Source organism: Ichthyophthirius multifiliis (assembly GCF_000220395.1).
Source record: "Ichthyophthirius multifiliis unplaced genomic scaffold scaff_1120509251263, whole genome shotgun sequence".
In the NCBI taxonomy this organism is placed as follows: domain Eukaryota; phylum Ciliophora; class Oligohymenophorea; order Hymenostomatida; genus Ichthyophthirius; species Ichthyophthirius multifiliis.
The window spans coordinates 1-14355 of NW_004086045.1; the positions used below are offsets into that span (position 1 = coordinate 1).

A 14355-nucleotide genomic window follows, 5' to 3' on the forward strand; every position below is an offset into this window, starting at 1 on the left:
ATATTTTTTATGTATAATTAAATTAATATCATAATAAAATAAATTTTAAATACAATTTTTTGATATTATATCTTACTTTTTATGTGAAATTATTATTTTGCTTTTTTTTTTTACAATTTATATACAATGTTAATATTAATAATAATTTAGTTTAAAAATAATTTTTATATAAATTAATTTAAATTATAAAAAAAATAAAATTGGTTAATATATATATTAGAATACTTACATATATTATTAATAAGAATTTTAATAAAATAATTAATGATTTTTATCAATATTTCTATTTTTAAAAAAAAAATTAATTTTATTATTTTATAAAATTTCAAAAATTATAATAATAATTATTAATTTATAAAATTTTATTTTTAAATATCTAATATAAAACAAATTAATAATTATTTTTTTTTTTTATAATATAAGTAAAGTTATATATAAAAAATTATTATATCAAAATAATTTGTTTTTAATATATTTATTATAAATTGCAATTTGAAATAAATAATATTTTTTATAAATAATTATTTATATTAATAATTATAATTAATTATTCACAGATAAAAATAAAGATTTTACACATATAAATAAAAATCAGTAAAAAAAAACCAATATTTAAAAAAATTAAATTCTATATATATTAATAATTATAAAAAATAAATTATAATAATAAACAAAACACTGTTATTTATAATTTTTTAATAATTCTTATTTAAAAAACAAAATATATATATTCCTTATATTTAATTTCGTTTTTTATAAAAAGAATATTCTTTGAAATTATAAAAAAAGTAGATTTAATTATTAATTTATTTTTTTATGGAAAAAATTAAAATGAAAATTAAAAATTAAATAATATTAATGGTATTTTTTAATTAAAATTATGTGTCAAAAATTGATAAAATAAAAACTATATTTACATCAAAATTATATAAAAATTTTAATAAAAAAAATAAAAGTTAAATAATAAAAAATTAAACGAAACTAAAAAGACTAAGATGATAAATAATATAGCTTTACAATAGCTAGATTAGAAAAATCATTATTAAAATGTACTTGTAAATGGAACAGCAAGTGAATTAGCCTTAAATGTTTAATCATATGATTAAAAAAATTAATTATCTCCCTAATTCAATCCTTAATGTAAAATGTTTTTATATTTATATATATAATATTTCCATAAAATAACTTAATAAAAAAAAAAAAAAAGAATATAATCAAGATCAAAATCTAATTCTAAATCAAAATCTAATAAATTCAATAAATCTAACGAATTCAATAAATCTAACAAATCAAATAAATCCAACAAAACCAATAGAAGAACCAATACCTATTAATAAAGTGTCAAAAACAAAAAAGAATAATATTAGTTACTGCATTTTTGGCAGTTTTAATAATATTAGGAACTTTATTGGGACTAATATTATCTAGAGATGATAACGAAGCAGACTTGTAAATTAAAACCCCTCCTTAATACGTTAACTATGAAAGAATAATTAATTCTGGATAAACTAGTAACATAGTAAAGTTAAGACATGTTCCAAAAGCAGAAATTACATATGAATATAAATTAATAAATACTCAAACAACCTAATTAAACGATAAACCTATAGAAACTAAATCTACCATAATTCATATAGTTTCTTTAGTCTGTAATGATGTAACTGAAGATTCTTTCGATATGTACCTTTATTTCCTGAAAAAACTCAAATTTTTGATAATGATAAACTTACAGGATCTTTCACTGGTTTCCCTGAAATGGTTCAAGATTTAGAAGTTAAGAAACTTCTCAGAAATTTATAATAAAGTGAATAAAAATAAAATAGCGATTAAAATTAAAATGAAAATACTTAATAATTAATAAATGAATATAGTAAAAATAAATAAATATGTATATGTATTATTAAATATTTTACCTAATAAAAAAGGTACTTTAAACGAATAAGAAATCAAATTATTATAAAAAAGTGGAGTTTCAGCTGAATAATTCCATTAAAGTCGTTTCCCGATAATAAGATTCAGTTTATTAAAAGACGGTAGAATTGAAAATTTAGAAATCCCAATAAATTTAAGAATCGATTAATATTAAGTATACATTAATATTCTCGAATAGTTAATTCCAAGAGTATCAGCTGATATATACAATATAATATAAAAAACTGAAAACGGAAAAACTCGTATATTAAAAAAAAGAACCCGTACATTAAAATAAAGAACTCTTAATGGAGATAACGTAAATCCGGAACACGAAGCCCAATTATTAGGATAAAAATAAGCTGTATTGAAGAATTTTTACACTAAAGAAAAACATTTCGATAATAATTCTGAAGAAATAGTTAATTATATTTAAAATTAATTCATAGAATTAGGAGGAGTTATTTAAACTTAAGTAGACTCTTTATATCATTTATAAGATAATTAAAAAGATGAATAATAAATATTTAAAAAAATTTAAATTGCTTCAGCTTGTACTGTTTCTTTTGTATCATAAAAAACTGATGTAGGTGAATATTTCCTTGAATTATTGAAAAAATATTAATCTTAAATAAGTGTTTTTAAATTTACATGGAATTAAGCTCTTAAATAATACTAGAATTTTTTTAAAAGGGAAAATTTAGTAGTATAAAGAAATCAAATAAGATCACTCTAACAAGATAAACAAGAAAGTAATTTTGGGAAAACAAAACTCGGACAAAATATAGATGCAAACATATTTTAGAAAAATATAGCATCAATAGCATTTGGAGCTAACCTATTTTCTTAATGTTTCCAATCTAAAACTTTTGGACAAGAAGATTTTTGCAATATAGGCATAAAATAAACATTTAATAGTGATTCAATAGTAATAGCATAAAAATAAGTAAAATTTAACGCTACTAAAATATTCAAAATTTAATAATTTATAATATCTTAATTAGACAAAAAAATAGAATCTATAAGTAATATTTTGAATAATAAATTTTAAAACTTAAGAATAGCAATATAAGGAATTCTTGATAAAACAGAAAAGTTTATTGATTTAAAAAAAAATCCAATTTTAATTTAAATTTCTGATACTATTTCTAAAGAAGGACTTCAAATAGCTAATTAAATTTAAGATTTCGAAAAAGAAGTTACTTAATTCATTAAAAGCTTAAGTTCTTTAATTGAAAGTCCTTTGAAAAATATCTAAGAAAAAACCTAATAATTTTTAAGTTCTAAATAAATTAATTTTGATGCCTATGTAAATCAAATTAATCAATTCGCCTAAGAAAAATACAAAAAACTTCTCAAATTCGTTGATGATTAAATAACTAAAGGACTTAATCCTTAACTTATATTAAAAATTAGAACTTTTTTAACAACTTACGATATTATTCTTAAAGATTTAGTTGAAAACTAAGTTAGAAAATACCTCTCCTAACTTCAAACATTTTTTATTGAAAAATAAAAAGAATTTTCAGATATAAAAAGTCTTATTAACGACTCAACTTAATAATTAGATGATATCTCCAAAATTAAAATTAATTAATAAGTTAAAGATTTCCTTATTTCCGGAATAGCTGATAATATCCAAAAAACTTTATACGATCTTATTGAAAAAATCACAAATAATTAACAAATTTAAAATCTTCTCACTTCAAATATCCTTAAATAATTACAAGTATTCAAAACTTAAATATTAGAAAAATTAGATTTAATTTCTAAAATCGAATTCACTAATGACGAAAACCAAAATTAAAATGAAGCCATTTAAATTACGAAAGAAATGAATAACATTTAAGGTAATATCTAAAATGACCTTCTTTCAGGAATTAAAGAATTCCAATAAGAAATCGATAATTTAATTTCTAATCTAAAATCTTAAATTGGAAATGATATTAAATAAAAAATTATTGATTATTCCAAAACTCTAATTAATTTTTCTGATAAGCTTACTGGAACTTCGATTTAAAAAAGTACGGAAACCCTTTAAAAAGTCGAATTAATTGGACAAAATGTTTTAGATAATTTATCTGTATAGAATAAAGAAATTCTTTAAGCTTCTAATATTATCCTTGATGATTTAAAAGCTGTTTATAATGAAATGAAATCAATTTTATCTAACCCTGCTCTACCTGGGAATGGATATGTTTTATAAGTAAAAAATATATTATTAATTTAATTTTTTTATTAAAAATAATTATTATATAGAATAGCGTATATTCCAATATTAATAATATCTTTAATTAAATAAATACTGTTTTTAATCAAAACTAAGGTGGATTCAATGGTTTTATAGGAATTAGTGACTAAATATTAAGAATTAAAGCTCTTCCGAATAAATTCTAATATATATTAAATGATTTGAAATAATTTACTTAAAAACCTTTTGATTAATACTCTGTTCTTAAATCTTCTTTTCTTAATATTAATAAAGAAGGATAAGCATTATAAAATACAATTCTTTCTTAAGTAACTGCTGCTAAATCAACATTCGCTTCAAAATAGGCAGAAAAAGATAATTCTTTAAATTAATTAATGTAAGCATATTAATAAATCAGTTTACAGGTATTCAATTTATTTTATCACATTATTAAAAAAATCATATTTAAAAAATAATTTTAAAAGGGTGATGATTTGGCAAAAAACATTGATAAATTAGACGAATTCTTAAAATAATAAAAAACTGATGTCTAGAAAATGTTTCAAGACAAAATTTTAGAAATAAAAAATACATTAGATTTCAATGACCAAGTAAAAACACCAGGTAAATAAAAAAAAAAAACAAACAAAAATAAATAAATAAAAATAATATACATAGAATTTAAAGTTCCAATCTAATTCACTTAATATTATAATACCCCAATGGGAATCAGAATTAAATTATTATTAGAAGCTACTTCAATTACTAAGATGAGCTTTGACATATAATTCCGATAGGCTATATTGAACTTAAAAGCTACAATAGACACCAAAGTAATCTTAAACAGTTAAATAGTCGGAGATGTCTATGTAGCCCAAGTCGGAGGATATGCTTAAGGGACAATTTTAGATGCTAAACTAGAAACTTCTATTGAATTAAATGCATTAGAAAAATTCAAAGGAAAAATTACATTAGATGGATCCATAAATCCTTTGTCTTTGAAATTAGGTATTTATTATACAAGTGTTTTTACTAAAGAAAGTGATAAATGTATTTACTCAAGTCAATTAGCTCCATAATAAAATGATAAAAAAAATCCTGCCTCAAGTATTATGTGGATTAAAAATGGAGTTTAAGTAATTGATAATGTTACTTAAACAGCTTTTGATTTTTCCTTATAAAAATTTAAAAATGCAGTAATATCCGCATAATAGACTGCTAAATCTACTGCTAAAAAAGCAGCTTAAATTAATAAAGATGCTGCTATTAAGTCCGCTAATGCCACTAATAAAGCTTCTTAAGATATTGCTCAAGCTGCTAGAGAAGCAGCGAAAAAAGCTATAAAGTCTGCTTAAGATGCCGCTTCTAAAGTTGCTTAAGCTAAGGCTAAAGTTGATTAAGCAAATAAAGATTAATCTTTTTTATCGGTTAGTGGTATTAGTTTATAAGATACTTAGGAATCTCTGAAATGCTTAAAAGGTTATGTTATCAATTCTTAAACAACTAATATTATTGAACCTTTTGAATTTAAAAGTTTATAATAAGATAAGAAAAGGTTATTCGAAAGCGAAATTAAAGGTTTAGACGAACTAAATTGAAAAATTAATTATTATTATCATGTATATTTATATATCTTTACTTTATATATGGAATTTTATTTTAAAGCATAAATATTTTTTTATAATTTTTATTTAAAAAAATAAAAAAATTGAATTTTTTTTATAAAAAAAATAACTCTATACGTTTATATATTTTAATTAATTTATTTCATTTCAATTTATAACGTAAAATAAAACTTATGACAACTTCTTAAAGTTAACTCAAATTAACAATTAAAAATCCTTTTCTTCTAGATGCATTAAAAATGGATTCTAATATATTTAAAAAATAATCAGTTCATCATTTTATAGTAGGTTAATTTTTATTTGAAAATATTTAAAAAAAAACAAAAAAAATAAAAAAAGATTCCGAATCAGGCCCATATAAAACAATATAAGAAGCAATAAATGCAGCAGAACCTGGAAGCGTAATAAAAATAGCTCCAGGTTTATATAATGATAATATATATATTAAGTAATATTATAAAAAAAAAAAACTTTAAAATAAAATTAAAAAAAAAAAAAAAAGTAAAGCAGATTTAACTTTAGAACCAAAAGAAAAATAAGGAGATATAATATTAGTTGTATAAAATAACCCAGCAATATTAGTAGATTTAGAACCTGGATAATCATGCAAAGTATGTTCAATGAAATTAAGTCATAGTGGTAATAGTGAAGATGTGTAAGAATTTTTTATTTTTATAAATTTTAATTAATAAAATAATAAAAGAAATAAGATCGAAGAAATGATTGATGATAAGGAATTTAAATTATATATATTTGGAGCTTTCGGAGGATAATAAGATGCCATTGCTTAATATTAAAATTTTAATCCAGAAAATGAACTTGCAAATAAATTTCCGATAGAAAAAGATATGAATACAATAGTATTTGTTTAAGGAGGAACTTTAAAAATGGAAAATTGTTTACTTTCATTAAAGTTATTTAAATATAAATTTTTGCTTATTTTTTTTTTTATACTTTTTTTCCCAAAATAAAGCTTTATTGTAAATAATAAAAAAAATATTTTACCTGCAGTAGTAGTAGCAGAAAGAGGAACAATTAATTTTAATCATGTAGAAATAAAAGGAAATAATAATCATGAAACAATAGGTTTAATTATAGTTATTTTTCTTTATATTTATATATATATATATATATATATATATATATATATATATTTATATTTATATTTATATTTATATTTATATTTATATTTATATTTGTATATATAAATCTATATGTATTAATAAAAATTATTAAAAAAAATAGGCATTTTAGTTAAAAAAGGAAATGCAATAATAGAATAGTCTAAGGTGTATGGACATTTAATGGGAGGAATTTTAATTTGGAGTAAAAAATAGAATGATGTACGAATTTCGAATTCTAAAATATACAAGAATACAAAAGTAGGAATACATTGTATTGGTGAAGTAATAAAAAAATAAAAATGTTTTTAATAAAAAAATCATATATTTATACATATAAAAAAGGACGCTTAAGTCATGATTGAAGGAAATAAGATTGAAAATAATAATGGACCAGGAGTTCGTATAGGTATAGCGAATAAAAGTTCAATAGTGAGAAACGAAATTAAACTAAATTAAATAGGGATAGAGGTAGTTTCAGGAGATCCGTTCATATTTTCAAATAAAATAGACAAAAATTTAACAGATGGAATATAAACAAGTAGTTTTAATGGATCAAGGTATTTTATTTTAAATTAATTAAAATATATTTATATTTTAAAATATTTAAAAGATGTGATGGAAAAATAAAAACTAATCTAAGCATATGTGGAAATAAAGAAAATGGCATAAATTGTAAAGGAAAAAACAATTATACTAGAATAGAATCAAACTCTTTTATAGGATATAATAAAAAAGCCGGAATAAAAGCAGATGATGATTCTCAAATATCAATTTTCAAAAATAAAATAACTAAAAATTTGCAATAAGTACATGAAAAAAAAAAAAAAAAAATTAATTTTACAAAAAGGGTATTTTATTAGTAGAAACAAGCTCTGCTATGATAGAAAAAAATGAAATTACAGATAATATAAAAGCCAATATAGCTTTAGGAGGTATGAATTCTCATAACACATATATTGTAAGAAATATCATTACTGGAGGAAGATGCGAAGGTATTTTTATTGTAGAAGGAGGCGATTGTTGGGTTATGCATAATACTATAAGTGAAAATAATGATGGTATTGTATGTATGTCTTCTGTTCCAGAAATAACAAAAAATGAAATTAGTAAAAATAAAAGCAATGGTATTTTTTTTATTTTAACCAAAAAATATATATATGTTTTATTATTTAAAAAATAAGGTATTATGTTAATAAAAAATAGTAAACCCACAATTTTTAAAAATATGATATCTGACAATGATGGAATTGGGCTTTTTATAAGAGATAAAAGTTGTGGAAAAATTCATGATAACATTATAAAAAGTAATGAAATTGAATTAGTTATGGAAAAAAGAAATTAAGCTTTGTAAAATATTATTACTACTAATTCTGTTACAGGAGATATTCGTGTACCTTAAATTTTTGATTGCAATATATTTTGAAATATATTTTTGTTTCATGTTTATTTTGTTCTTTTTTTTATAATAAATTTAATATATATAAAAAATACATATATTATTAAAATAAATTATATAAAATTAAAAAAAAATGTAATATAACAAAAAAATTAAAAATAAAACAAATAAATAGATATATAGGTATATAATATATTAATTTATTTTTCTTTTTTTTTAATAAATTTTTTTCATTATATAGATATATTTATATATATGCTAAGTTTATTTTATATATATATATATATAATAATTTATTTTATAATTAGTTTAAATAATAAAAAATTAGACTATAGATCGTTTACTCAAAATACAAAAATAAAAGGCATTTCCTGAAGAAATAAATAAATAATGAAAATTTAATATATATAGTAAAAAAAATCGATATTTAATGACTATTATTTAGACCAATAATCTGATTTTTAATAATTCGAAAATTACTTAGAGGATAATAAGAACTAAATGTAATAACCATAAAAATAAAATTCAAGAATACGTAAATTTTCATATAATATAAAAGTCTCAAAGGAACCTTCGAACGACGTGACATAATCGAAAAATAAAAATGAATTTGATACTAATAAATTAGAAAAATAAAGCTCTGAAAAATTGTCATCTTATTCCAAAAAGCAAACAAAAAATAAAATTTAATATAAAAATTTATGTGATTCGCCACATAATACCACTGATTATATATTAAAAATGCATAGTATGGAATAAAATTATTAAAATATAAATAATTTTGATTATTAAAAATAAGAATTAACAAATGATACAAATTTTAATGAATCTATGATAGGTACATCTTATATTTATATAAATATATATACGTTTTTTATATAAAGAAAATAAAAATTATAATTTTTATATTATTAGATGTAATGTTAGAAGAATAAAATAATTAGAAAAGTTAAGCAAGTAATGAAAAAATAAATGAAAGTTAAATTAGTAATAACATAGAGCAAAAATAAAGTACAGTTGATTTTTAAACGAATTAAGTTATATAAATGGCATAATAATAAATTAATAATCCTAAATTTCTTTATAATATAATAGAATCTCTTGTATTGTAATTGCATGAAAAGGAAGTAATTATATAATAATTATAAAAATAAAACAACCTTAATACAAATTGAAATTCTTTTTAATTTAATCTATATATATAAATAAGCATATATATCTTATTTTTTTTTTAATATATTTTAATAATTATTATATTGTATTTATTGCATTTTATTTTTATAAAGTAAATAATATTAATTTTAATTTATTTTATTTAAATATATTTTTAATATTTTATTTTATTTATATATATTTCTAATAAAATAATTTTATATTTTATTAATAATTTATAAAAAAACAATCTATTTTCATCTAAAATCATATTTTCAAATAGAATTATTATTTAATTTTATATCTATATTTTTAGATTTAAATAATATATTTATTAATAAACAAATTTTTATTAATATTTTTTGTTTTTGTAAATTATTTATATGCTATATAAAATAATCTTTAACAATTTAAAACTAAAATTTATTTTTTTATATTTAAATATCAACAATTTTTTATTTAAAAATAACAAATTGAATAAAAAACATATTTATTTACAAACATTAAAATTTTTAGGATTATTTATATTTCTTTATAAAAAAAAAGTATAGAATTTTTAGTATAATTTAAAACTATTTTAAAATATATTTTTAATTAAAATTAATTTACTAAGAATATAATTAAATATTATTAAAATATATGTTTATTGAATTTATTTTGTTAATAACTAGCAATACATATTTATTTTTAAATTATTAAAGATGACTATTTATTAAAAATAATTATTTTATATAAAAAATATATTAATTCAAAATATATTCTCAAGTATTTAAAATTTCTAAAATTTTGATTTTGCATAAACAGTATTTTATATAAACCGCAAAATAAAACAAAACAAAATTAAAAAATTATAAAAATTACAAAATAAAAATTAATTGAAATAAAATGTTAAACAAAGTATAAAATATTAAATTTAAAAATAAAAATATAATTTTAATAATAAAAAAAGAAATCCAGAAACTTTTCACCTTTTTAACCTTAATAAGTTCAATAATTTTATTAAATCTAAAATGAAAAACAAACATAAAAACTTAAAGAATTTCTTTAATAGACATTGCCTCCGGCTGATTATCAAGACTTACAAAATTAAATGCGAATACCTGAATATAGAAAGGATCTATTTAGTTAATTTGAAATTAAGCAAGTAATAAATATAAAATATCAATAAATTTTTCTTATTATAACTAAAAAAAAAAGAGTTAATTACAATAACCCTTATTTATTTATCATGAAATGGTTAACTTTATAGATACTGATTATAGAGAGGCGTTACTTTTTATTATAATGCAAACATTAGATAATTTATAAATCAGCAAAAGTGTATTTTTTTTAGCTGTTACTTATTTAGATTAATACATGATGAAATTTTATTACTAAAGATAATAATTCAACAAGTATTAAGATTAAAATTCTAAAATGCCACAAAATTAATATAAATTAATATGTATTTCATGCTGTATTATTGCCTTAAAACTATAAAATATAAATGAATTGCCTTTTGAATATTTAATATAGATGTATAATGCTATGATTTATATACTTAAATTGAAAGTTTAACTGGATGAGAAATTGTACGAAGTAAATCTTATTACTGATAAATTAATAGTATATAAAATAGAATAAGATATTTTTGTTTTTTTCAATTACAATATGAAGATTTGCACTCCTTTAGATTTCCTTAAATAATATTGGATGATATATAAATATGGTCATATGGATTATTTATAGGTATTTTATTTTTATATATAAGAAAAAAAAATATATATATATTGTTTTTTTTTTTTTAAAAAAAAAAAAAAAGAGCATTGTATTAATGTAGTTTCTTCTTATGGACTTCTAGTTTAGCTCTTTATTTAATTAATAAAGTAGACTTTGTTCAGCCTGTATTTATTATGTTTTTAACGAAAGTAAAATTACCAATTATGAATACTGGAATAATAAGACTATATAAATAGTTTAATTAAATAAGAAATATGATCTTCATGTATTTAGTGATTTCGAAAGATAAGTTATACAAATTAAATAGATCGTTGAAAATAAATACTCTTATCGTTTAAATGAAGAAATAGTCAAAGTTAAATACAAATATAACGTTGAAGATAATAACTATAGATATATATGATAAAATATATTTTCTATTAAAAAAAAAAAATATAAAAAAAAAAATTATAATATATTATAAATATTTATATAAAATAAGCGTTAATTATATTTGAATAAATGGAAATTTTAAATATAGATAATTTCCCATTAAAAAAAAGAAAAAATAATTGAATATGAAACATTTATTCAAGAGTTTGAATTCGTTCATTTAACGGGTCTAAAAGGTTTAGAAAAAGCCTGTCAAATCCAACAAAAAAGTACAAATAAAATGTTTGATTATGTAGAAATAGATTAAAGAGGTGTAAAAGCAATAGATAAATACGAAGAGTTTTGCGAAAATTTATTAGATATAAACCAAAAGGACATTCTTTAAATGAAATATTATTCACGTGTTTTTGCTGAGGAAAGTTTAGGCGATCCTTTTTGTAAATATTTTTTAATTTTTGAATATTCAGAAAGTTCTGTAGAAACAGAAATCCAGCATTTAAAAAAAAGGAAAAAATAAATGCCTAAATTAACATTAAGAAAAATCTTTGAAACAATAGCGACTGGTTTAAATTATTTTCATAAATAAAAAATCGTACATGGAGATTTAAGAACTTGTAATATATTAAAAAATGAATAAGGAGAATATAAATTAATACCTGCAGGTGTAAAACCAAGAAAAAAAAATGAGCCTTATTATCATTCACCGGAATATCATATTGCTTAAAATTGTAGATTTGCTTATGAGAAATCTAAATATGATTAGTATATATATAATTTTATATAAAAAAAATATAAATTATTAGAATTAAATCAGAAATATTTTCATTTGGAATGATGATGCTTGAAATTGGAACTTTTGATGAATATCTTTATGATACTTATGGAAAATTTTAAATGAATGAAGATGTTATTTATAATGCTTTGATTAATTTTTCAGATTTATATGGATATAATTTGACTGGAGTAATTAAAAAAATGCTTATTTTTGACTAATAAATGAGATTGACTGCTTATGATATTATTTAACTTTTATAATCTTAGAATTTATAAGAAATGGAATAAGAACTTAATAATACAGAGCATAAAGTAATTAATATTTTATTTTATTTTTCAAATTAATACATAAATAAAAAGTTTAATTTTTCTGACAATAACCTTGAAGATTATAATATTGATCATAAAAATGAATAAAAAAAAAATCATTTTATAAATGGAGCTCCTACTACAAAAAATCAAAAACACTAAAATTAACAATTTAATATGTTTTTTAAAAAATAAATAAATTCATATAATGATTAAAGCCCTATCACAACAAATAGCAATTTCTTGAAAAAATAATAATAAAGTAATATTATGGCAAGTGGTTTTCGAGACACTCTAGTAAATATTTAAAAATATATTTTTAAATTAAAAAAATAAAGGATTAAAAATCTTAAAGCCAATCAGCAAATAAACTAATATAGTAATAATTATAATATCAATAAAGCAAACAGAAAAATCAATAATATAAGGTCGAAATTGACGATCAAGAAGACCAATCAAAAATCTAAAAAATCTTCACTACTTTACCCCAAGAATATCAAGATGAAATAGACCAATAAGTAAATGCTAATTTAAAAGGAATCGAAAGAAAATACTAAATTGATTATCTTGCACATGGACATCGTTATTAAGGGGAAAAATATTAAGGAAAATTACATGGTTGGGGTATTTTTTGGTGGGCTAATGGAGAAATATATGAGGGAGAATTTTTCGAAGGAAAATATAATGGACTAGGTAATATTATAATATTCTTATATATATATAATATAAATTTTTAAATACTAAAGGAATCTATTACTGGCCTACAGGTGCTAAACATTACGGAAATTTTAAAGATGGAGAAATTTAAGGATTAGGAGTAAGATTTTATTAAGATGGAAATATTTATTTTGGAGAATGGATGAAAGGAAAAAATCATGGATAAGGAACATTTTATTGGTAAAAAAGTTAGGCTAAATTCAAAGGAAGCTTTCTAAATGATCAAATATATGGAAAAGGAACTCTTATTTGGCCTATTTTTGAAGAAAAAGAAGAAAGCGAAAAAAATGGATGCAAAGAAGAAAGTGAAGAAGACGAATAAGACGAATATGAATAATATGATTAGGAAAACGAAGATGAGGATGAAGATGAATTTTCATAAAAACAAAGTAGAAACAATTTTGGTACTGATTAGACTCATAAAGATTTAAAAATAAAAGAAACTCGAGTATATGAAGGTTTGTGGAAAGATGAAAATGGAAGGGGAATTTCAGTAGAAGAAATAGAATTTTAAGTTTAATCATAATAAATTGAATAATAGAAAGTTATTAAAAAATAATAGGACAATAAAAGCAAAAACAATTTAAAAAAAAAGTGGAGATTATGAAAATTAACAAAAAAAATGATTAATTTGTTTATTTTTTTTATTTTATTTTTTTGGAAATAATTTCTTGTTATATATTGATACAATATTATATTTGTATTGTAAAATCATTTTTGTTTATAGATATTATATTATTAAAAAAAAAAACATTATTTTATATTTCTATATAAGTTTTATTAAGTGAAAATTCTTTTTATAGATATTATTAAAATTAAATGTATATTATTTTGATAAAAGTGTATAATTATAAAAAATTTTGAGTATTTTTTTTTTTTTTAAGTTTAGAAACAGTGAAAAAAAATATAAAATAAATTAACATTAATAAATCACAAAAATATTTATATAATATTTTTTTTATTAGATAAAGAAGTAAAAAAATAAGCAAATAATATATAAAAAAGGGGATAAAATAAATTTTATTTTATAAATCAAAGCAAATAAATAAATAAAAAGTAAAAAGT

General features: G+C 18.9%; 5 protein-coding genes across 5 annotated transcripts, besides 13 other annotated features; 4 read left to right on the plus strand and 1 right to left on the minus strand. All coding sequences in view use genetic code 6, as the record gives it.

Annotated features, from left to right (window-relative positions):
• The first annotated feature begins 510 nt into the window (after positions 1-510).
• Positions 511-552: a microsatellite.
• A 387-nt stretch (positions 553-939) lies between these two features.
• IMG5_171570 (hypothetical protein) lies at positions 940-5793 on the plus strand. The gene is made up of 6 exons (XM_004029809.1): positions 940-1140; positions 1208-1870; positions 1926-4117; positions 4171-4527; positions 4588-4726; positions 4781-5793. The coding sequence occupies exons 2-6, from the start codon at positions 1756-1758 to the stop codon at positions 5698-5700; spliced, it is 3723 nt and encodes a 1240-aa protein (XP_004029857.1). The 5' UTR covers positions 940-1140; positions 1208-1755; the 3' UTR covers positions 5701-5793.
• Positions 1242-1307: a microsatellite.
• Positions 1274-1314: a microsatellite.
• On the minus strand, positions 1372-1534 carry IMG5_171580 (hypothetical protein; the record flags this gene model as incomplete). Its single annotated transcript, XM_004029810.1, has 1 exon — positions 1372-1534. A coding segment is annotated over one exon (163 nt), but the record flags the coding sequence as incomplete, so codon positions are not given.
• Positions 2174-2214: a microsatellite.
• A 173-nt stretch (positions 5794-5966) lies between the features above and the next one.
• Positions 5967-8274, plus strand: IMG5_171590 (f-box protein 11, putative; the record flags this gene model as incomplete). Its single annotated transcript, XM_004029811.1, has 8 exons — positions 5967-6015; positions 6067-6175; positions 6230-6813; positions 6973-7133; positions 7194-7408; positions 7462-7657; positions 7699-7975; positions 8033-8274. The coding sequence occupies 8 exons, from the start codon at positions 5967-5969 to the stop codon at positions 8272-8274; spliced, it is 1833 nt and encodes a 610-aa protein (XP_004029859.1).
• Positions 6835-6925: a microsatellite.
• Positions 7410-7460: a microsatellite.
• Positions 8275-8324: 50 nt separating the features above from the next.
• Positions 8325-8370: a microsatellite.
• Positions 8366-8411: a microsatellite.
• A 77-nt stretch (positions 8412-8488) lies between these two features.
• Positions 8489-8550: a microsatellite.
• Positions 8551-9552: 1002 nt separating this feature from the next.
• Positions 9553-9609: a microsatellite.
• A 218-nt stretch (positions 9610-9827) lies between these two features.
• Positions 9828-9871: a microsatellite.
• Positions 9872-10300: 429 nt separating this feature from the next.
• Positions 10301-10345: a microsatellite.
• A 704-nt stretch (positions 10346-11049) lies between these two features.
• Positions 11050-11521, plus strand: IMG5_171600 (hypothetical protein; the record flags this gene model as incomplete). The annotated part of the gene is made up of 2 exons (XM_004029812.1): positions 11050-11127; positions 11426-11521. The coding sequence occupies 2 exons, from the start codon at positions 11050-11052 to the stop codon at positions 11519-11521; spliced, it is 174 nt and encodes a 57-aa protein (XP_004029860.1).
• A 17-nt stretch (positions 11522-11538) lies between these two features.
• Positions 11539-11571: a microsatellite.
• Positions 11572-12696: 1125 nt separating this feature from the next.
• Positions 12697-13905, plus strand: IMG5_171610 (hypothetical protein). The gene is made up of 2 exons (XM_004029813.1): positions 12697-13266; positions 13320-13905. The coding sequence occupies exons 1-2, from the start codon at positions 12751-12753 to the stop codon at positions 13434-13436; spliced, it is 633 nt and encodes a 210-aa protein (XP_004029861.1). The 5' UTR covers positions 12697-12750; the 3' UTR covers positions 13437-13905.
• Positions 13906-14355: the final 450 nt, after the last annotated feature.